The 22,452-nt window shown below is 52.0% G+C and overlaps 1 protein-coding gene across 1 annotated transcript; it reads left to right on the top strand.

The window, feature by feature from the left end:
- The first annotated feature begins 11,221 nt into the window (after window positions 1-11,221).
- LOC140499016 (apelin receptor-like) lies at window positions 11,222-22,126 on the top strand. The gene is made up of 4 exons (XM_072599919.1): window positions 11,222-11,323; window positions 14,123-14,243; window positions 18,440-18,674; window positions 20,564-22,126. Exons 3-4 carry the CDS (start codon window positions 18,575-18,577, stop codon window positions 21,970-21,972), a joined length of 1,509 nt encoding a protein of 502 aa, XP_072456020.1. The 5' UTR covers window positions 11,222-11,323; window positions 14,123-14,243; window positions 18,440-18,574; the 3' UTR covers window positions 21,973-22,126.
- Window positions 22,127-22,452: the final 326 nt, after the last annotated feature.

The following is a 22,452-nucleotide window of genomic DNA, read 5'->3' as shown; positions in this document are numbered from 1 at the left end:
CCGGACAGGGTCTTGTGCTGAAGAAGCACAAATTCTCTGCCCCCGACCACGACTTCCCCCCTCCCCACATCCACCCACTCCCTGGGCTGCGAACTGGCCCAGGCCCCACCCATTTCCTACAGTGGCAAACGGGGACCTGCCAGCATCCCAAAGACTCGATTACTATGGCAGTGGGAACCAGGGGGAGGGCAACATTCAGGGGTTAGAGAAGAGGCCTTGGAACCCAGAATAACAAGGCTGGGAGAAGACTGAGAACAGGGAGTATCAGAGCTGGGAAGGGCCTGAGAACAAGGGGTGTCAGGGCTGGGTGGCCCACTGTTCTAGGCCTTGGTATCTTGACTGGAAGCTGAGACTGAGGCCTATGGGAGCTGTTGTCTCGTCCAGCTCAGTATCCTCAGACTGGAGGAGAGACAGGAGCCCAGCTGGGCCCTGTGCCCATCACCTAGCCCTCCTCACCACTGCCAGGCTCACTGAGGCCCGGAATGAGGTGGTGACTGAGGCAGCCCATTCATCTCCCATTTATTTGTCTTGGGAAAATAAACAAACCCTTCCAGGAATTGTATCCTGAGAGACCCGGGACTGCACTGAGTGCTGGGATTTAATAACAGGTCTCAAGGCCAACTCTTCTCCTGAGAGGTCCCTCCCTCCAGCAGCTCACCCCTCTCTCAGAGGTAACAAGTCAGGGAGCAGAGGGTGAAGCCAAGGTCTATATGGGTGCACAGGTTCTCCCAGCCCCCACCCTGGGGTCTCCTTTGAGGCAAGAGCTGCCAAGTCCCAGACTGGGGGGCATGGTTTAGGAAGGGGCATTTTCCTCATTTTTACAGGTGGGGAAACCAAGGCAGTGACCTGCCAATCACATTTCCCCAAAGACGCTACTTGGATTGGCAGAGAACGCAGGTGATCAGGCTCTTCTTGACCCTGGGGAAGGACTGTGGTCTGCCCTGTCTGCATGACACTTCTCAGGCTATATCAGACACTAGGTGCCAGCGTTCAGTGACATGGGAGTCACTGGATTCATACAGATGAAGCTATCCCAGAATTCAGGGCATTTGAACTGGGCACCCCAGAGAAATTCAATTCCTGTCTAGGGCCTGGACCCATCAGGGACTGGGGCAGAAAGGTGATTCTCCCCATCCCACACCTCCATTGAACGCCAGAGCTAGGAAGGACCTAGAACACTGAATATTAGATGTGGGAAGGACTTTAGAACCTTGATTGTCAGAGCAGGAAAGACCTTAGAACTTTAAAAGTCACAGCCCTGACATTTGTTAGAACCCTGAAAATTAAAACTGGGAGGGACCTTGGAATCTTGAATGTCAGAGCAGGAGGGTCCTTAGCGTGTAGTTCTGTTTCCTCAGTTTCCCCATCTGTAAAAATGAAGAAAATGTCCTTTTCTCTGTCAGATATCCCCCTCCCTTTATTTCTAGGGGGGAAAGATGCTTGGTGACCTTTGAAGGAGAGTCTGAGCTAATTCATTACCAGTCTGGGATGCTGCAGCTCTCACCTCTTATTCTTAAAAAATCACTGGACATCTCCTTCAACTCAAACACAAGAGCTGGGTCCCGATGGTCCCTGAGGTCGCCATGACTCTGGACCTGGGATGCTGGGAAACGTGTGGGTCTCCTTCCCTTTCCCCATCTTCTGTTAGCTCTCAGAGGCTCCCAACATCTCCCCCTCCCCTCTCCACATCCCCCATTGCCTCCTCTAGAAGGTCCTTTCTAAACTCCAGTCCATTCCTCCGTGGCAGATGGGACCGGATGAGAGCTCCATGGGATGGGAGAGTCAAATGACATTTTTGTATAGGGTTGGTTTTAATTTATGTTAAGAACGAAGGTCTGTCTCAAGTCCCAAGTCCAGCAGATGGATGGTGAGGAGTGCCCAGCCCTTCTCAGAGAGGTGGGGGACGCCAGGCACTGAGCCACACATGCCTTTTCTGACTCGTCCAGAGTATTGACTGATTTTGTTTGATTTGAAAGGAGAAACGGGGCCAGATCCGAGAGCCCTTAGGAAAAGGAGATGCTATTGTTCTGTAAAACAAAGAACATGCAGGGTGAGCAACAAGTCCAGTCCAACCCTTTTATTCTTCAGAAGAGGAAATTGAGTTACAACAGGGACTCTCCTCCCAATTAGAATTAGAACCCAGACTCTCTGTTCCAAGCCGGTGGTCTTTCCCATACTTACCCATCGATAAACATTGTTTAAAAATCAGGAGGAAGGAGGGAGCCCTGGACCGATTTGCAGATGACAAGGGAAGGAGATAGGGGTGAAGGGGACTGAGTCTCAGGTCAAATGCCTGGGCCTCCTGTAAAGTACAGATGATTCCTGGGGCCCCCTCCCTGCTGACCATTAGCCCTCAGGAGTGGAAGTCAGACCCAGCTCAGGATGTCGGGGCCCCCACCAGGTGTGAAGAGCCTTTGAAATGAACAATTCCACCCCACCAACGGCTGCTATGGGGGGTCCAAGGGGGTTCCAACCTGTCAGGCCTGGGGGTAGGAGTTAATTAAAGGGGAAGCTGAGGCCTGCACCCAGCCCCTTCCCCAGCTGGGCCTCCTGTGTTCCCTGAGGGCAGGGTCGGAGACAGCAGCCAGATGTTGTTGTGAGGAGAGAAGGGAGAGGCCTTGGACCTGAGGGGAGGAAGGAAGCAAGGCAGAGGGGGCCCTTGTCCCTCATCCTTTCCCCAGAATCCATTTCACTTTTCTGACACCCCCTATTATCTATTACCTTTTTTTTTTTTTTTGTATTTCCATCCCTTAGTATGGAACCTTACAAACAGTTGGTGCTTAATAAATGTTTGTTGACTATGGGGCCTCACTTTCTTTACCTGTTGAATGAGGAGATTGGAGTGGATGACCTTGGAACCCCACCCCACCCCCGATCTTGCATAAGCTGCTGGAGAGATGGGTCTGAGCCAGGAGGGAGAGAGAGACTTCCCTGAATGATCCATCTCCAGACTCCAGACATTTTTTCCAACTGTGCCCCCTGCCAGGAATACTTTCCCTCCCTCCTCATCTCCACCTCCTGGCTCCCTTCACAAGCAGCTAGAATCCCACCTTCCCCAGGACCCCTTCTTCCCCCAAACCTTAAATAAAGCTGGAGCCCCTCTGGATTATCTCCAGTTTATCCTGTGTGTGTCTTGCTTGTACAAAATAGCTTGCATTAGACAGTGAACTCACTTGGCATAGGGTTTTGTGGGGGTTTTGCCTTTTTCTATATTCCCCAGCGTGTGGCACAGTGCCCAGAACAGTAGACACTTAAGAAATAACTCCCTGACATGCTCAGGGTCACTTGGGCAGTAAGGGCCACAAGCAGGACTCTTTCCCACAATGCCCCCCACTCCCTCAACCCTGGCCCAGACCCAGGAGTCAGCTAAGACAGGGCTCCTGCTACCTTGAGCAATGGATGGCCGTAATGATTTTTGAAACAGAAATAAATAACATATAAAGACATAAACACATACGTACTCATAAAATAGGAAGATAAATACATTTTAGAAGAATAATAAAATCATATTTCCTCTAAAAAGAAAAAGGGGCTGGGGGTAGGATTCAGTCACCCCCTCAGAAGGTCAAGCCCCGGCTGTCCAGCCCACACTGAGGCCCTGACTGGACATTCCATCGGGTCTGCATCCTCAGAGAACAGCCGAGGGGCTTCATTCACACCAGCAGACGCACCAGACGCTGTGGGCCCTAAAGCTCGGAGAATGTCGGTATGTGTGGTATGAGCCCGGCCGGGTACAGAGGAGCCCCAGACTGGGCTATGGGATGCTGCCAAAATCAATAATCCTCAGGAGAGCAAGCCGGCTGAATTCTGGGATCCCAGGGATGGTTTAAATTGGAAACCAAGGCACCCTGGCTCAGGAAGCCTCTAGGCCTTCCGAATGAGCCACGTTGCCTCTGGCCTTTCTGTACATAGAAGGTCAGATCTGACCCCACAGGTGTAGAGCTGGGAGGGGCCTTAGAAGAAGGACTGTCGGAGCTGGAAGATCCAGTAGAGATTATCCAAAACCTACAGTTTTTACAAATAAGGAGGCTAAGACTCACAGAGGTTGACTTGTCCAAGGTCACATAGATAGGAAGCAGACCATGAGTTCCAGTCTTCCAAACAAAGCCTGGACTGGACAGCTGGCAAAGGCTACAGAGGGAACCTGGTGCTGGGTCCTCTCCAGCTCTGAGATTCCTAGGCTTTCCCAGTTGTGTGCTCTTCTCTCCCTCAGTCTCTCTGTCTCTTTCTCTCCCAGAAGTAAGGTGGTGCAGGCAGGAATATCCCCACTTTGCAGGGTAGGAAACTGAGTCTCAGGGAAGAGAAAAGGTTTACCCCATGGCTCATGGCAAGTGTGTGGCAGGGTCCTAGTCCCTTGCCTTTCCCCTCCCCATTTTTTCCATAACTGGGGACCGAAGAAGGGGCCCCTGACAGGCAGGGCCAGCCCCTGCCCCTCTCTGTGCTCCCAGCTGGGCCATCAGCAGGAACCAGCGGCAGACCCTCTCCTCCGCCCATAGGCTCCAAGGCCCCAGCAAAGACAAGGAAACTCAAAGCTCTTAGGCCCCAGAGCCCAGCTGTGGCCCCAGCTGTGGTGAAGGGGGGCATCTCTCCAGCTTCTCCCCATGCTTTCCCCCTCCCAACCCCCTCCCCAGGCCCCGTGCTGGACTAGGGAGGCCCCAGAGAGCCCTATTTTCCATCACTCTGTCCCTGCTCTAATACAGAGGAGTAGTAATCATACTGTCTAACGCTTACATGGCTCCTACCGCAGGCCAGGCTCTGTCTGATCCTCATCTGGACTCTGGGAGGGAGATGCTTTTCTTATGCCCATTTCACAGATAAGAGAACTGAGGCACAGAGAGAATCCAAGGTCCAGCATGAGGACCCAATCCAGGCTTTCTTCACTCTGTCTTCACTCCCCAAGCCCTATTTTCTCCCAGCTCCCAGCCCACATCAGTCAGCACCCAGTGCCTGTGCCCCATGCCTGTCCTGGGGCCAGACCAGAGTCCTTTTCTGCCCTCTGCCCAAGACCAGCCCATGCAGGATTACCCAGAGACCCCATCCCTTTTCCCTTGATCATTTTGGTGTGAGTTTGAGGGTGGGGCTGAGACCACCGAGCGTTTGGAGTTGGGCCCCCTCCCCCAACAGGCCGCTTTTCAGGCCTGGGCATTCCCCCTTATCAGTCCTGGAGCTGCTGTGACAAAGCCAGTCCTAGACAGAAATCCTGGGATCTGGGAGTGCCCCTGGCCCCAGAGGGGGAGGGGGAGGGAGAAAAGGGCTGACCTGGAAATTGAGGAGGGCCCAGAGAGAGTGAAGGGTAGCAGATCCAGAGAGGTCATCTCCTGCACCTCCTCCATTGTACAAAGGAGAAAACTGAGGCCGCTCCTAGGCCTGGGCAGGCATCAGAGAACACCAAGGTTCTTCCTCTCTCTCCCTTTTCCCCCCTCCTCCATAACCTTTCATCCCTCAGCTCAGGCTGGGGGAGAAACCAGTCAGTATCAAAGGAGCACATCTTTCTCCACCATCTGGGGTCCCTCTTCCCTGATTGGTGTTTCCAGGGTGCCCACAAACCAGACCCTCCATCCCTCGGTGGGGGCATCCTCTCTGGCTGCCAGCTGTGCTTGGACTGCTCTGACCTGCTGGCTTCCTTTGAGTCCCCACTAAAACCCTATCTTCTTCAGGAAGCCTACCAAACCCCCCAGGCCTCTCTGGTCACTGTCTCCTATTTTCCTGGTTAGAGCTGGTCCATGGATCAGAAGTTCTTTTGTTTGTGCCCTCAGTGCCCCCACTCCCTGAAGACAGCAGCCAGCACACAGTAGGTGCTCAATAAATGTTGACTTTCTTACCCAACAGTTGGAAAGGCCTTGGAGCAGAGGATGCTGGGAGGAATTTCCCTCCACAGCTGCCCCCTTTGCAGGGCTGAGACATTGGATGCTCAGCAAGATCCTGGAATGGGGGGGCAGGGAATTCTGGTATCATCCTGGGGCTACCTTTGCTTCTGGATGGCGCATGGCCTCTGCTTTGCTAGGGGCAGCATGCAGGACCTTGGCCAAGTTGGGGGAGCCCTAGTCAGTGGCCCAGTCCAGTTCAGGAGGAAGGGAGACCCATGGATCCCTCCCTCCCTCCCTTCCTCCCTCTGAGGCCTCCAGCCTCCTCCCCAACCCTGGGGCACTTTCAGGTGACCTTCCACCTACTCCCACCCCCTTCATCCTGAGGAAGCAGTCAACTGTTTCCAGGGAGAAGTCAGATGTTCACAGGTGGCAGTGAAATCCACTCCTGACTCCACACATGAGGCAAAAATACCTTGGCCAGGTGTGGGCCTCTGGAACAGAGCCCTTCTCCTCCTGAGACGAGGACCCCCAAGCCCAGGCTGGGGACTGGGAAACCTGGGTTCTGATCTCACCTCTGTAGCCTGTATGACCTTAGGACCATGACCCTAGGCCTCAGTTTCCATATCTGTAAAACTAGGGGGTTGGACCAGATAAGCTCCAGGACTCCTTCTAGGCCTAAATCTATAATCTCTTGACTAGCAGTGTGACCTTGGGTCAGTCCCTACCTTCCTTCCTTCAGTTTAGAGCCACAGGCGATCTTAGCGATCATGCCCACACTTATGTCTCAAAGTTGGCCAAGGTCAGAGATTTCCAGTGGCAGAGCAGGATTCAAACCCAGGGCCCCAGATCCCCACTTCCAAAGCAGGCCCTGTGCCAGGCCTAGGAGGAGGTGAGGGTGGGGCCCAGAGACCACCTGATGATTGTTCCATCTGAGCTGGACAATAGCAGCAGTCAGAGGGGAACTTAGTAAACCCCAGAGATGGAGAGATTCCGACACAGACACTGAAATGGACTCTCGCTTGGGAAAAACATCCGGGCAGCCGATGAGGGCTTCCACCCATTGTCCCCCGGAGTAGGGTCAGAGGAGGATAGTAAGCCTCCAGCCTCCACCCTCAGAGGCCCCAGACTCCTCTCCTGCACAGAACTGGAAACCTACTCCACCCTCCTAGCCGCTCTCATCTGCTGGACTGGAGTCCTCTCAAGGATCTGTTAAAATAACTGGGGATACCAGCTGTGAGACCCTAGGCAAGTTGCTTAACCCTGATTGCCTCCCCCTACCCCTCCAAAAATAACTGGGAATGGAAGATTTGGGGAGGGGTATGGGAATGGGCAGCAGGACAACTGTAGTCCAGCGTTTGGAGGGTCCTGCTTGGCTTCAGACTGCACAACTGCAGAACCAGGAGCCAGGAGGAAGTTAGAAGGAAATAAATTAAGGTGTGATGTCAAGAAAGGGCTTGCTAACAATGAGAGCTCCCCTGAGCTAGATGGGCTGCCTTATTACAGCACCAGAGACTTAGACCCATTTTACAGATAGGTAAACTGAGTCCCAGAGAGTTGAAGTTTCTTGCTTTGGTTCATATAACTGGTAAAATGTTGGAAGTGGGATTTGAACCAGGATCTTTGTGACTGAGTCTGGTGTCTTATCCATTATATCATGCTATCTATATTGGGTTCCCCTTAAAAGGAGATTGAAGAGGGGATTAATCAATCAGCAAGCATTTATAAAACACCTACTATGTGCCAGGCATCATGTCAGAGACTGAGGTTACAGAGACAACACATAAAAGGGGAAAGGTGCTGGGACAGGGGCATAGGAAAGGGGAGCCTGGAGGCTTGGGCCTCAGCCAGATGGGCAAAATGCTTGCTTACTAAAGCTGGGGGACTGAGGGGTACAAGCCAAGTGTCCAGTGGTGTTTGTTGTGTCTGTCCTTTGTTGCCAAAGAAGACCATGCCATCAGAGAAATGGTGACATGACTGTCACTTGACTTTGTTTTGAGTGAGGGAGGGCTGTGCAGGTCACTAGTCTCACTTCTTCTCTCTGGAGAAGTCCAGTGGGGCAGACATGGAAGGAAAGGAGGACCATGATGAGGCAACAGCCAATATGCATTTATTTAGCATCGACTGTGTGCCTGGCACCAGGATAAGTGCTGCCAACTCAGAGACAAAAATGAAACAATCCTATCCTCAGGAAGCTAACATTCTATCAGAAGAGACAATCTCTCTCTCTCTCTCTCTCTCTCTCTCTCTCTCTCTCTCTCTCTTTCTCTCTCTCTCTCTCTCTTTCTCTCTCTCTCTGTCTCTCTCTCTGTCTCTCTCTGTCTCTGTCTCTCTCTCCATCTCTACCTCCTTCTCTTTCTGTCTCTCTCTCCATCTGTCTCTCTGTCTCTGTCTGTCTCTCTGTCTCTGTCTCTATCTGTTTCTCTCTCCCTCTCTCTCCTCTGTCTCTCCCTTCTCTTTCTCCTTCTCCTCTCTGCCTCTCTGTCTCTGTATCTCTCCCCCTCTTCTCCATCTCTGGGGTCTCAATGGGACAAAGTGTTCTGGGTCTGGAGTCAGGAGGGTTGTTGAATTCTCTTCCAGCTCTAAATCATGAGCAAGACATTTCCCTTCCCTCTCAGCCCAGGATTCCTCATCTGTAAAATGAGACTAATAATAGGCTTAAATAGCACTTTGGATGCCCAGGTCAAGCACAGTTAAAGGTGGCCAGAGACCTCAGAACTGAGGGACATCCATCACCCAGATCCCTGGACACCAAGAAAAGTCTTCTGGGAAGGAAGCAGGGCTTCAGGGATGAAGTGGTTCTTCCTGCTAAGTCAGCGTCCTTGAAATTTCAGTGCCCTGGCCAAGACTCCGATAACCCTGCCCTAGTTCTGCCTCTGATGAATAATCATACTTCTTACTTGACAACCGGGCTGTTACTTTGTAAACCACAAAGGGCTTGAGAAACAGAAACCATTTTCAATGGGGCAAAAAAACACAAAACAACTCAGCTACATTAAATCTTTCTAATAAGGGCGTGATCGCTAAGATCTATGGGGAACTAACAAGATATATAAGATCAAGGGTCATTTCCCAATGGATACATGGTGAAAAGATATGGACAAACTATAACTATGGGGAAGAGAGTCCATGTTGCAGAGTGGGCAGTGGGCTAGCCTCAGATCTGGGTTCAAGTCCAGCCTCTGCCGGGTTATATGCCCCTGGGTTAGCCCACTTACCCTCTCCGTGCCCCCAGGGAGCCTGCCACTCTGCATTGGTGGAGGGAGTTTCCTCACCATTAAAATCACAGGTCTAGTCAAAAGGAAAAGATGGTTCCCCATCACTAATAAATGTTTGCTGGTTGCTTGATAATAGCAGGAATGCAAAATAAAACAATTCTTGGGCTTCTGCATTGGATGGTGAGGAGGACAGGAATGGTCTTTGCCTCTCTTTGTATGTCCCAGCTGTTGTTCAGTCATTTCAGTCATGTCTGACTCTCCGTGACCCCATTGGGGGTTTTCTTGGCAGAGATACTGGAATGGTTTGCCGTTTCCTTCTCCAGTTCATTTTACAGATGAGGAAACTGAGGCAAACAGGGTCTCACAGCTAGTAAGTGTCTGAGGCTGAACGTGAATTCGGGAAGATGAATCTTCCCAACTCCAGTGCCTTGTTCTACCCACCGGTCATTGTTTGGGCCCTGATCAGAGTGGGTGTAAATAGCAATTGTTTCTGTTTTGGCCAGAAACCCTGAGGCCCTGCCCCTCCCAGACTGACTTTTTTTGGGGGGAGAGGGGAGAGACTAGGTAAAACAGACCATTCTCTACCTCATTTCTTACTTAGCCTTAATCACTGAATGGGTGCTGCCTCAATCTAACTAAGACCTGTTAAAGATCTTAGCTTTAAAAGGCCAAGGTCTCCCATGGCATCCTAGGCCATCTCCAGTGGTCCTGATCCATATCTGGCCACTGGATCCTGAGGTCTCCAGAGGGAGACAGTGAGGCTGGCACAGACCTGCCTCACTTAAACATCACCTCCCTGAGGTCATGGGTCCTTTTCAAGAACGAATCACAAACGATAACAGTAGTCACTTAAATGTGGATTGATTCATTGACTGATTCCCTTCGCACCCAGCAAACTGGCAAAGACAACAAAAGATGTGATGAGGGGCTGTGGAACCTTGGGCACACCGATACACTGTTGGTGGAGTTGGAAACTGCAGCAGCTTAACAGAAAACAAAGTCATGTTTGTCCTTCTTTTTCCAAGAGGACCAGGAAAACAATGCAAAATTGTAATAAGGAAATCCCACTGCTGGGAGGACAAAGACAAGGAAAGGGCCGGCAGACACCAAGGGCTTGGAGAACGTGAATGGAATGAAATCTTGGGATGTTGCACTGTGAGAAATGAGAAATGGGAAGGCCTGGGGAGGGTTCTGAGAGCTGATACAGACAGAAATTAGCTGGAAATTCTGTGTGTGTGTGTGTGTGATGTGTGTGTGTGCATGTTGTGTGTGTTGTGTGTGATATGTGTACGTGCATGTTGTGTGTGTCTGTGTGTGATATGTGTATGTGCGTGTTGTATGTGGTGTGTGCTATGTGTGTTGTGTGTTGTGCATGTTGTGTGTGTGATGTGTATGTGTGATGTGTGTATGTGTGTGTGATATGTGTATGTGCATGTTGTGTGTGTTGTGTGTCTCTCTGTGTGTGATGTGTGTGTGTGTTGTATGTGGTGTGTGTTGTGTGTGATGTGTGTGTTGTGTTGTGCATGTTGTGTGTGTATGTGTGTCCAGCTGCCCTGTTCTCTTATCACTGAGTCTCATTGTCCTTGATTCCCACACCCTCAAGTCTCCCAATCAAATCTAAGGTGGGAGTACGAAGGAAGAGGCATGGGGAAAGACCATGATTAGCCATGTTTTCTACCTTCCCAAAGATGCAGCTTCTCCTAGCTTGGTCCCTGGGCTCTTCCTGGGGAGGAAGGGAGTGTTAGGGCTTGAGAGTCTGGCTTCCCTTTGTCCCCATCCTCAATATGGCTATGACCCCAACAGGCTTGGGAAGAAAGGTTGGTTCAGTGGAAAAGGCCTGGGAGTAGGAGGGCTGAATTCTGCTCTGCTCCCTACTGCCCAGGTTACCTTTCTGAGCCTCACTTTCCCCATCTATAAAACAAAAGGGCTGGCAGTAGCTAGTTCTCTCTGACAGCTCCTGTCCTGAGTCAGGCCTGCCCCCTCCCTCACTGAGTACAGGTGAGGTTCATTCTGGGAAAGTCCATGGCCTGAGTCCAGATGGAAATGGGGCTAAGAATATCCCCTCCCCAGGGCACAGGGAGGATGAGTGAGATCATGCCCAGCCGGCCTTTGAAGTATCTCCAAGGAGCTGGGGAAAAGGCCAGGTGGGGAAAAGGGAGTGGTACTGCCCTGACCCAAGTTCTCTTGCCTTTCAGGGACCAGCTCAAGGCTTTTTCTTCCAGAGAGCCTTCCCAGACCGCTCCATTGAGGCCCCACAGCTTCAGAGCTCAGAGTTGTCCTAGTCATGTGTTTCCCACACAGGTAGGTGCCTTACTATTCTTGTATCTCCAGGTTATATCCATTCTTCTCTCAACTCCCCAGCTGGTGCAGTGGAATGAGCTCTGGGCCTGGGGTCAGGGAGACCTGAATTTAAATCCAACCTCAGACACTTCTTAGCTGTGTGACCCTGGGAAAGTCATTTAACCTTGTCTACATCAGTTTCCTCATCTGTAAAATGAGCTGGGGAAGGAAATGGCAAACCACTCCAGTATCTTCGCCAAGAAAATCCCAAGTGGGATCACGGAGACTTGGACCCAACTGAAAAGTGACTGAACAGCAAAAATATTCCTGATTTGGGGGAACTGTTATATTCATAAGCCATTGGTGTTAACACCTTTTTTAAAGGACTAAGTCTACTAGCTAGTGGTTAACGATACTAGTTAGAATTTGTAAAGGCTTGCAAAGTACTTTACAGATATCTCATGCAAATCGAAACAACTCTGAGGTACCACATCACGTCTATCAGATTGGCTAACATGACAGAACAGGAAGATGGTAAATGTTGGAGAGGATGTGGGAGAGTTGGAACACTAATTCATTGTTGGTGGAGCTGTGAGCTCATCCAACCATTCTGGAGAGCAATTTGGAACTATGCCCAAAGGGCTACAAAAATGTGCATACCCTTTGACCCAGCAATATCGCTTCTAGGACTGTATCCCCAAGAGATCATAAAAATGGGAAAGGGTCCCACATGTACAAAAATATTTCTAGCAGCTCTCTTTGTGGTGGCCAAAAACTGGAAATCAAGGGGATGCCCATCAATTGGGGAATGGCTGAACATGTTGTGGTATATGAATGTAATGGAATACTATTGTGCTGCAAGAAATGATGAACAGGAAGATTTCAGAGAGGCCTGGCAAGACTTGCATGATCTGATGCTGAGCGAAAGGAGACCAGAACTTTGTGCACTGCAACAACCACAGTGTGTGAGAGTTTTTTCTGGTAGACTTAGAACTTCATTGCAATGCAAGGACTTAAAAAATTCCCAATGGTCTCTTAAGGCAAAATGCCTTCCATACCCAGAGAAAGAACTATGGAATTCAACCGCAGAATGTAGCAGATCATTTTCTTTTGTATTACGTTTTGGTTTGTTATATGATTTCTCCCATTCATTTTAATTCTTCTACACAGCATGACTATAGTGAAAATGTATTTAATAAAATGTATGTGTAGAACCTATAAAAAATTGTATGCCATCTTGGGGAGGGAGGGAGGGAGAAGGTAAGGGGGAGTGAAGGGAAAAGAATCTATATGATAGTGATTGTAGAACACTGAAAATAAATAAAATTAATAAAAAGTATTATCTCGTTTGATCCTCACAGCAACTTGGAAGGTAGGTACTATTATTAGCTCCATTTTACAGATGAGGAAACTGCAGTAGACAAAATTCATGTGACTTGCCCAGGATCACTCAGTTAGTAAGTATCTTTGGTCAGATTTGAACTCAAGTTTTCCTGGCCCCAAATCTAACATTCTATCTGCTATACCACATAGAAGGGAAGCACACTGGTGGGGGCTTGTGAGCTGCTGTTAGGAGGATTGCCACTCACAGGGTTACTTCCAGAACCTTGAAAGTAGTAGCATCCACTCCCTTGGGGACCCAACCTGCCAGGAACGGGGTGGGTTGGGAATCTAACAAGTGAGGGGACACATGAATGACCCAGTAAATGTCTCTTGAAGGACATAGAAAGAAAGAATGAATGAATGAATACGAACAAGGACTCCTGTTGACAGGCCTGGGCACACCATCAGATTGTAAGTTCCTTGAGAGCAGATATTGTCTTTTGCCTCTTTTCGTACCCCTAGTGCTTAGCACAAGGCCTGGCACATAATGGCCACTTAATAAAGGTTTACAGACTGATTGCTAGAACCAAGCTCCAGAAAGCCAGTTGTTAAATTTCTAGTGTAAGCATTTATACCTCAAAAATTGGCAGATCCAAGTCAGAGTTGGATTCATTGTTTGGTTGGTTGTCAAGTGCAAGTCATGTCGTCATTTCTCTGATGTCATGGTCTTCTTGGAAAACGAAAACCTGTGATTAGACCGAACTCCCTGAATGGGGACCCAGCTCATCCTCTCCCTTCTATCTCCCTCTCCCCTTTGTTCTCCTCTCCAAAGGAAGGGAAATTTGGATGGTCAGAGGCTGCCCAGTTAATTTGGGGTTTATTGGCTAGGTTTCTTTCCGTCCCTTCCCTTTCCTTTGTCCTTCCCTTCCCTTCCTTTCCTTTCCCTTCCTTCTTAAACCCAGGGCCCTCTGAAGCCCATACATTACTTAACAACAGGTCCTTGCCCAAGCTCCACGTCATGGCTGTTTTCTGGACCCTCCTGCCTTACACTAATTATCAATAGCAACTGTTTCTCTTTCCCTCCAGGCTTCATTTACTTATTTTTTTTTCTTTTCCTCATTAAAGGGGCCATTCCCTGACTACTTCTTTAAGAGGCCTATTGACTGAATGGGCACTAGTTATCTCGCTCTAAGTGAGTGCCTGAAAAGGCCAAAGTCTTCCGCTGATACTGGGCTGTCTCCAGTCATCCTGATGAATATCTGGTCACTGGATCCAGATGACTCAGGAGGAGAAAGTGAGGCTGGTGACCTGCACAGCCCTCCCTCATTCAAAACCAAGTCAAGTGCAAGTCGTGCCATCATTTCTCTGAGCTATGGTCTTCTTCCAAAACAAAGGATGAACCCAGCAACCTGTCTGGACTTAAGAAAGTGTTGGAGAAAATATCTGTAATACCAAGTAAGCTTGCAAGCTGGTTGTGTGTGCATTTTTCTTTTTCAGAGAGCTGGCTGTTAAAAATTTACATCCCTGGGGCAGGCCACCATAGCTAGAGATCTCTGCCTGGGAGCTGGAAACATGGGGTAGAAGTAGAGATTTTCACAGAGGAAAAGCCAAGTTCAAGGTAAGGTTGGAGGAGGGGGGAGCTAAAGAAAATAGTATAAGTGCCGGTGTGAATGCCTGTGAAAACATACACTGACCCCTGAGGCTATATAGCCTTTGGTCTAGTTCCTTGTCTCCTAGGTAGGGGCCACACAGCCTGATTTGTAACCATGGAAACTAAGGCAGAGAACCAGGCCCTGAAGCCCAGAACCAGGCGCTGGCTGATCTGGGATCAGGACTCAGATTGGATGTTCTGGATGCCCATAAGGCCAGCATGGGAGGAGAGGAAGGAAAATCATGGAGGTCCGAGGGGCTGGAGATAGGGTAGGAACAGAGGAGCAGGGGCCCATGGGAGAGAAAGGGGCCAAAATTTGGAATCAAAAGGCATGAGTTCCAATCCTAGCCCCACCATATAATAAGGGTCAAGTGTCCTTTCCTCCCTTGGAGGGTCAGTTTCTTCACCTGTAAAATGCAGGGTTGGTCCTTAAGGTCCTTTTTAGATCTCACTTTCTCTAATCTTGTTATCTGGGGGACAGAGATCTGGAGGCTGAACTTGCAGAGTCTGGGCCCTGCTGGGCCTACTCACCATAGGAGAAGGCGCAGCATAAAAATCACTTTCCACACATACCCAAACCTGCCACACACACCCCCATCCTCCATCCTTTCTATTCTATCCCTGGAAATGAATACTGCAATAAGGACAGGGATTTATTGGCATTGGGGGGTGGGGGTCTCGCTTATCTGCTAAATGAAATCCAAATTCATTCACTTGGCATTCAACACCTCTCATTTCTGTTTCAAAAAAAAATCCCCTTCTTGTCTTCTCATTACCACTTCCTTGAATATACCCTGACTATGAGACAATCATCAATCTCTACTTCTACCCCATGTTTCCAGCCCCCAGGCCTTTGCTTATGTCTATCCCTTCCTCTTCCATGCCTGGAACATCCTTCTCTTCCTATCTTTGCTTGCTGAAATCTCCCCATCCTTCAAGGCCCAGTTCTGATGACACTACCTCTAGGAAACCTTCCCCTCCAAGCATGGAGTGACCAACCTCTCCTGTTCGGAATCACCAGTTAGTGTCATTCCCCTTTTCAAATGCATCCAAGGACGTTTTGTTATACATCTGTGGTGTGACAGTTCCTGGAGATACAAGTAAAGGAATGAATGAAACCAAGAAAGTTTGAGCACCAATAATGAAGAGGAATGGAAAAGGTTTCCTGGAGGAGGCTGAGCTAAGGAATTCTAAGAAGTGGAGGGGCGCGGGGTGGGGAATGAAAGCATTCCTGACAGGAAGAACAGCCAATGCAAAGGCATGGCGATAGGAAATGATATGTTAAGTTAGGGAGACCAGCTTACTTTGCTGGAATGTGAACTGTGTGAGGGAGAATAATTTGAAAATAGTCTGGCTTTAAATGCCCCAATGTGGGGTTTGTAGTTTATCCCAAAAGCCATGGGAAGACACTGAGTCTTCTGGGGAGGAAGGAGAGGAGCAGCCAGACCTAGTCTTTCAGATTATTGTACATTTCCAATTCTATGTATTACAGCAGTTGTGCTCTGCTCCCCCTACTTAAGGACTGCCATGGCACTGTTTGAACTCTATCCCCTTCCCAGATGGGGTGGAGGTGGTTCCTACACGGGGGTGAAGGGGAAGAGGCTATTTGATGAATCTTAGTTGAATGGACTCCAATCACCATTTAACATGTGAGGAAACTGAGGCCCAGAGAAGGTAAGAGACTGGGCCAAGAGCACATAGCAAGGTCTTGAATCTCATCTCAGACTCCCAGTCAGGATGAGGTGGGGACATCCCTGAGAGGATGAAGAGGGCCCTGTGATTGGACCCAGTTGGATCTGAGTGTGGGGCAGAGGGTGATTGAGGAAGAGGCTCCCCCTGGGGAAGGGCTGGGCCTCCGTTCATCTCCAGCCCTGGTTTCCTCTCCAGGCCCAGATGCCCCTGTCCAGAACGACTTGGCAGCTGTCGGGGCTGATCCTCTGAGGGCAAGGACAGGTCAGCATGGCCACTAGCTTCAGCCATCCCTCCAGGAGCTCCTCCCTTGCCTGGCCCCTGCTTCCTGCTCCTTGGGGCCCAGCTGGGGTCAAGCAGAAGGGTCACCCGAAGGGAAGCATCTTCCAGGGGGCTTCCTCCCAGCTGGGCTGTTTGGGCCTTGTTGGCAGCTGAGGGGGAAGGGGCCTGGTTGGGGAGGCTGCTGAAGCCCACAGACGGCTAGATCCTGGCACCCCCGGGCGGTCCCTCCGCCTGGTCACTGGTGTGGGCTGTTGATGGAGCGTGAGGGACTCGGGACAAAGGAGGGACCATGACCTGCTGGCCCAGCAGGATGGAGAAGGAGGCATTCTGGGAACGTCTGACTGTTTGCTAAGCTCAGCCTTGGGGGAGAAGGGAGGGCAGCAGGGAGCCAATTTGAGCTTGGCTTAAAAAAGAACAACCCCATTGCATGGGCCTGGCTCATCTCGCTGCAGCCTTGAGGTACAAGTTGTTCTCATTCCCTTTTAACAAATGAAGAAAGTGAGATTCAGAGACTTGCCAAGGGTCTCCCAGCTAGCAAATGTCTGAGGCGGGATTTCTATGGAATTTCTTTATCAAAGTTGAGCTCTTGGGCCAGAACTGGGCATCAGAAGAGCTGGGGACAAGACTTGCCACGCAGGAACCCCTTACAGAGAATCTAGTCCAATCTCATTACTCTATAGATGAGGAAACCAAGGCCCAGAGAAGCTAGGGAGGTGCCCAAGGGCACACAGTATCTGTGCTGGGATCTAGCACCCAGCTAACACATTGCCTGGTTCATGCCTAACAAGATCTGCTAATGTTGTTCAGTTGTGTCTGACTCTTTATGACCCCCTTGGGGGTTTTCTTGGCAGAGACACTGAAGTGTTTGCCATTTCCTTCTCCAGCTCATTTTATAAATGAGGAAATTGAGGCAAACAGTTACATGATTGACCCAGGGTCACACAGCTAAGAAGTGTCCAAGGACAGATTTGAACTTAGGTCCTCCTGATTCCAGGGCTGGTGCCCTACACTGAACCACCTAGCTACCCATTATGTTAAGTTTGGGCAACCACAAATGAGCCATTTTGGCCAGAATGTAGCCAGAGAGTGTGCAAGGTTTTGTCCTTCTCTCTCAGACCTTCTAGGAAGCTCCCAAGACTTCACAGCTGGGTGGCGCCACAGTGTGAGAGCCTGGAGTCAAGAAGACTCCTCTCCCTGAGTTCAAATCTGGCTCCAGACACCTACTAGTTGTGTGACCCTGGGCAAGTCACCTAACTCTGTTTCATCATCTGTAAAAATGAGCTGGAGAAGGAAATGGCAAATCACTTGAGTATCTCTGCCAAGAAAACCCAAAGTAGGGTCACAGAGAGCTGGACGTGACTTGGCAGACATAGTTAGGTGTGATCCCAGGAAATCGAGGATCGGTTCCAGTGACACAATGGTGTCACAACCTGCCTCCCAGACAAGGCAGCCCTAGAGACTTGGTGGGCGATAGACATCTCTACTGAGTGGAGATATGCAAGGACCGCAGCTGTGACATGCAGGAAGTAGCTGGGCTGAGATGCTGGCTTTTCTTTCCAGGAGCTGTTATTTGCTGCTATTTATCTTCTCCCACCCATGCCACTCTCCTTCTCTTCTCCTGGCCGGTCACTAACTGAAGGTGTCCCCTCAGGCTCTGTCCTGGGTCCTTGATATTTGGGGGCACATCAGTTCCCCTGGTTTCGGTGATTGTCCCTAGACTGAAAATTCTCAGATCGACTTACTGAATTCGATGCTGATCTCCAGTCACATGTGTTACCTCCAAGATCGAATAGAAAATATTCAGTTTGGCCTCATAATCTGGTAGCTTTACTTCCTTCTCAGTCTTTGGATACCTTACTCTTCCCCCCCTCAATGATTTAAGCAGCTGATCACACTGGCCTCCTCCCTGTTCCTCAAACAAGACTTCTTCCTCACTTTGGGCATTTTCACTGGCTCTCCCCCATGGCTGGAACTCTCTACATAGCCTCTACCTCTGGATTTCCCTGGATTCCTGAAAGTATTGGCTAAAATCCCACTTTCAGCAAGAAGTTTTCCTGCTCCCTCCAACTACTCATGCTTTCCCTCTGAGATGGAGAGAGAGAGAGAGAGAGAGAGAGAGAGAGAGAGAGAGAGAGAGAGAGAGAGAGAGAGAGAGAGAATAGATATCTTGCATGTACATTTTTTTTCCCAAGTTTTTTCCTACACTAGAAGATGAGCTCCTTGCCGGTGGGTTTTCGCCTTTCTTTGTATCCCCTGTGCTGAACTTGCTGATGGATTAACAGCCTCTCAGTGTCTCACATCTTCCAAGACCATGAGTTTCAGAGAAGATGTTGAACTGCATTAGGAGGAACGGGAGCTCCCTCACCCAGGGGTACCCTTATACCAGTGAAATCACGCGCCCTGTTTTGCCTGTCCTGTGGATGTTGGGTAAGGCATTTCCCTTCTCTGAGGCTCAGTATGATCATCTGCATAATTGATTGGACTAAGATTTCGACGTCTCTCTGGGCCTCAGTTTCCCCATTTGTTAAACAGGAGTATAAGATAGTCAGCTCTAGAGAAGTATTTACATAGCTCCTGCAATGTGCCTTTTACAAATAATATCTCATTTAGTCCTCACAACAACCGCGTTGAAGGTGCTATTATTATACAGTTGAGGAATCTGAGGCAAACAAGAAGTTAAGTGATTCACACAGTTAGTAAGGGTCCGGAAGGCCAAGCACTCTCTCCACTGCAGAGAATCCCTGAGCAGAGGTTTAAGGCTCTTTCTCCCATATTAAGAGCTACCAATGCCAAGTTTGGCTTTCACTTCATTATTGGCTCCCCCTGTGATTTCTCACGGTGGACAGGCCGGTCCCTACCCAGCCCCTTTCCCAGCCTCTCCCTTCGCCCAGGACTGGGAAGGGGGCTGGACTGGAAAGAGCCAGTCCCCAGTCCCTCCAGCCCCTGCTGAACAAACACTTCCAATTCCCTCGATGGGAGAAGCTTTGGTCTGGGTCTGGATCTACCTCTTATCATAAGAATTCCCAGCTCCCAGAGTGGGGTGGGGGACAGGCTGCAGCCCTCCTTGTGAATGTCCCAGCAAAACACACCCCCAAGGAGAAAGAAAACATTTCTCTGGGCTCTGGGAAAACACTGACAAGCTCTCACAGCCCCTTGGGTGGGGGTGGGGAATGGGGGGAGGGCTTCTCTTCTCTGACAGACTTCAGAGACAAATGGCTCAGAAAGGAAGGGGGAGGGGCGTGAAACCGAGGGAGAAAGGAAGGTAGGTGAGTGCAGCGAAGGAGAATACAGGACTTAAGTCCAGTATTTAACAAGAAAATGAGGCCGAGAGTGTCCACAGGATCAGAGACCCAGGGTTGGAAGGGAACTCGCAGTCCCTTCATTTTACAGAACAGGAAAATGAGGCTCAAAGAGTGACTTGTCTAGGGTCACATGGGTGGTGATTGGCAGTGCCCGGGTCTAAATGCGAAAGAGCACTGGGCTAAGTAGGTGTGCGGATCCCCGGGAGGGAGGGTGGGGATTGTGTAGCCGCGAAGGGTTAGGGGAGAAGGAGAGGGGTGCCTGAGGGGGACAGACGAGTAGGAGGCTGTGTGAGCCAGGGAAGAATGGCTGGAGGTCTCTGTGTGAAGGAGGAGGAAAAGCCGGCCGTGTGGGAGACCTGGAGAAAGGTGTGGGGGCATCGATGAGGGGAAGAATGAGGAAAGGCTAGAGGGGGTGCGTGGGAGGGAAAGGAGAGAGCCGCAAAGTCGGGATGGGCTGGGGAGTTGGCCAGGGAACTAAGGGGAGAGGTGAGGGACCTGGGTGGACGTCTTGCGAGGCAGGAAGCTGGAGGGGACGAGAGTGTGCATGCCAGGGCCCCTAACTGGCCCGGATTCGGAGAGGGGTCAGAGAAGGGAGTAGCTGCGCTGAAGAGGCTTGGAACACGCCAAGAGAGGGCGAGGAAACCGTCCGGAGTGGGCTAAGGAAGGGCAGTGGTTGTGGGGGATCTTCGGGAACAAGCATCCCGAACCATCCCGCCCCTGCTCCCAGGCTGGCCCGCAGGACCCAGCCAGGGCTCACTCCCTGCCTGAGGCAGTCCCCTAGTCCCCGCAGGACAATCGAGGAGGGGAACAAGGTATCAGGGGACTAGAGGGGAGGGCGGACGGGAGGAGAGGCTCCTAGAGAGAGGGAGGAGTCTGAATGCGCAGGAGGGGAAGGTGAAGGGGTCCGGCCTGTGGAGAAGCCGGAGCCCGGCGGGGGCTGGGGGTGGTCGCTGGCTTCGGCCCTCCCCCCGAAGGGGTGGGGAGAGTGGCAACGGAGGCCGCCTCTCTTTATAGGGCTAAGTGGGGCCCGCCGCCCACAGACGCGGGCTTCGGGGTCGCGCGGAGCCTCCGGTGACGGCAGCCAGAGCGGACGGGCCAGGCCGGGGCAGACCGGCCGCGCCGGGCCGCGCCGGGCCACGCCGGGCCACGCAGCCATGGAGCCCTGGACAGCGGAGCCCCGCGGCCCCGCGCCCGACTACTACTACGACTACTACAACGGCAGCGGCGGAGCGTCGTGTGGCGGCGAGGACGCGGAGCCCGAGGACTGGGAGCTGTCCTACGCGCTGCTGCCCGCGCTCTACACGCTCGTCTTCGTGCTCGGCCTGTCGGGCAACGGCTTGGTGATCGTCACGGTGTGGCTGGCCCCGGGGGGCGCGGGCGGCGGGGCCAAGCGGCGAGCCTCGGACGCCTACATAGGCCACCTGGCGCTGGCCGACCTGGCCTTCGTGGTGACGCTGCCGCTGTGGGCCGTCTACACCGCCCTGCGCTTCCACTGGCCCTTCGGGGCAGCGCTGTGCAAGCTCAGCAGCTACCTGGTGCTGCTCAACATGTTCGCCAGCGCCTTCTGCCTGACCGGGCTGAGCTTCGAGCGCTACCTGGCCGCGGGCCGCTCGCTGGGCCGCGGGGGTCCGGCCCCACAGCGCGCCCGCCCCGGGGCGTCCGCCGCGCTGGCCGCGCTCTGGCTGCTGGCCGCGCTGCTGGCACTGCCCGCGCTGCTGCTGCGGGACACCCGCGCGCGGCCGCCCGCCAACCTCACGGTGTGCGACATGGACTTCAGCGGCGTGGCGGCCGCGCCCGAGCACGAGGCTTACTGGCTGGGCGGCCTGAGCCTGGCCACCACGCTGCTGGGCTTCGCGCTGCCCGCGGCACTCATGGGCGTCTTCTACTGCTGCATCGGCTGCGCCGTGAGCCGCCACTTCGGGGCCGGGGGCCGCGCGCTGGGGGCTGCGGGCGCGGAGCGGGCCGTGCCCCGAGGCCGGGGCCGGGGCCAGCGGCGGCGCCTGCTGCGCCTCCTGGCAGCTCTGGTGGCCGTGTTCGCGCTCTGCTGGCTGCCCTTCCACGTCCTCAAGAGCCTCTACGTGCTCAGCTGGCTGGGGCTGCTGGCGCTGCCGTGCGCGGGGCAGGCCCTGATCGTGCGCCTGCATCCCTATGCCACCTGCCTAGCCTACGTGAACAGCTGCCTCAACCCGCTCCTCTACGCCTTCCTGGACCGCCGCTTCCGCGCTCAGTGCCGCAGACGCCTGCTGCCCGGCCGCTGCTGCCTTCTGCGGCCGCTGCTGCCCAGCCGTCCAGGGCGCCGCGCCTGCCCCCCGGCATCTGGGCACCGTTTCGGGGAGCCCGCGGCGCCCGCCTCGTCCAGCGCCAGCGGAGCCAGTAGTCCCACGCAGCGCTCCGAACTGGCCTCTCTGGCCACCAAGGTGTGACGGGGTGGGCGGCAGACGGACACAGACTTCTTCCCCGGCTGACTCCCGGGGATCTGGGCAGCGGGAGTGGGGACACTGGAGACTAGACCGAGCTGTGGGTGTGTTTGAGTGTGGCTACCTGGAGTCCAATAAAAACCCTCGGCAGGAAAGGAAAGGCAACCTTTCGAGTGTGCTTCTTTCTAGGGGCAGGTCATAGGATCAATAGGTCATAGCTGAAAAAGAGCTCGGACGTCATCGAGTCCAAATCCCCTCATTTTACAGGTGAAGAAACTGAGGACCAGAGAGGGAGAAGGAATTTGCCTCCCAGGTCACACTCATAGGCGGAGTTGGAACCCAGGTCTTCAGGACTACAAGTCCGGCATTTAACCCACTACCAATTCAACCAATCTGTGCTTTACTAAATGCCGGGCAGTGAGAGTTCAAGCGAGCTTACATTCTGGCTGAGGGGAGGAGGCACATGGCGAGCAGTTAAGTTCTTGG

This window comes from Notamacropus eugenii, chromosome 4, assembly GCF_028372415.1.
Source record: "Notamacropus eugenii isolate mMacEug1 chromosome 4, mMacEug1.pri_v2, whole genome shotgun sequence".
Taxonomy (NCBI): Eukaryota; Metazoa; Chordata; class Mammalia; order Diprotodontia; family Macropodidae; genus Notamacropus; species Notamacropus eugenii.
Note: the sequence above shows the minus strand (reverse complement) of the source record. Positions and strands in the feature narration are given on the sequence as shown.

Excerpts from the sequence above, each read along its gene's own strand:
- LOC140499016 (XM_072599919.1), top strand. The coding sequence starts at position 18,575 with ATGTTGAACTGCATTAGGAGGAACGGGAGCTCCCTCACCCAGGGGTAC. Across the intron at positions 18,675-20,563 it reads GCCTGTCCTGTGGATGTTGG|GGCTAAGTGGGGCCCGCCGC; the intron begins GTAAGGCATTTC and ends CTCTCTTTATAG.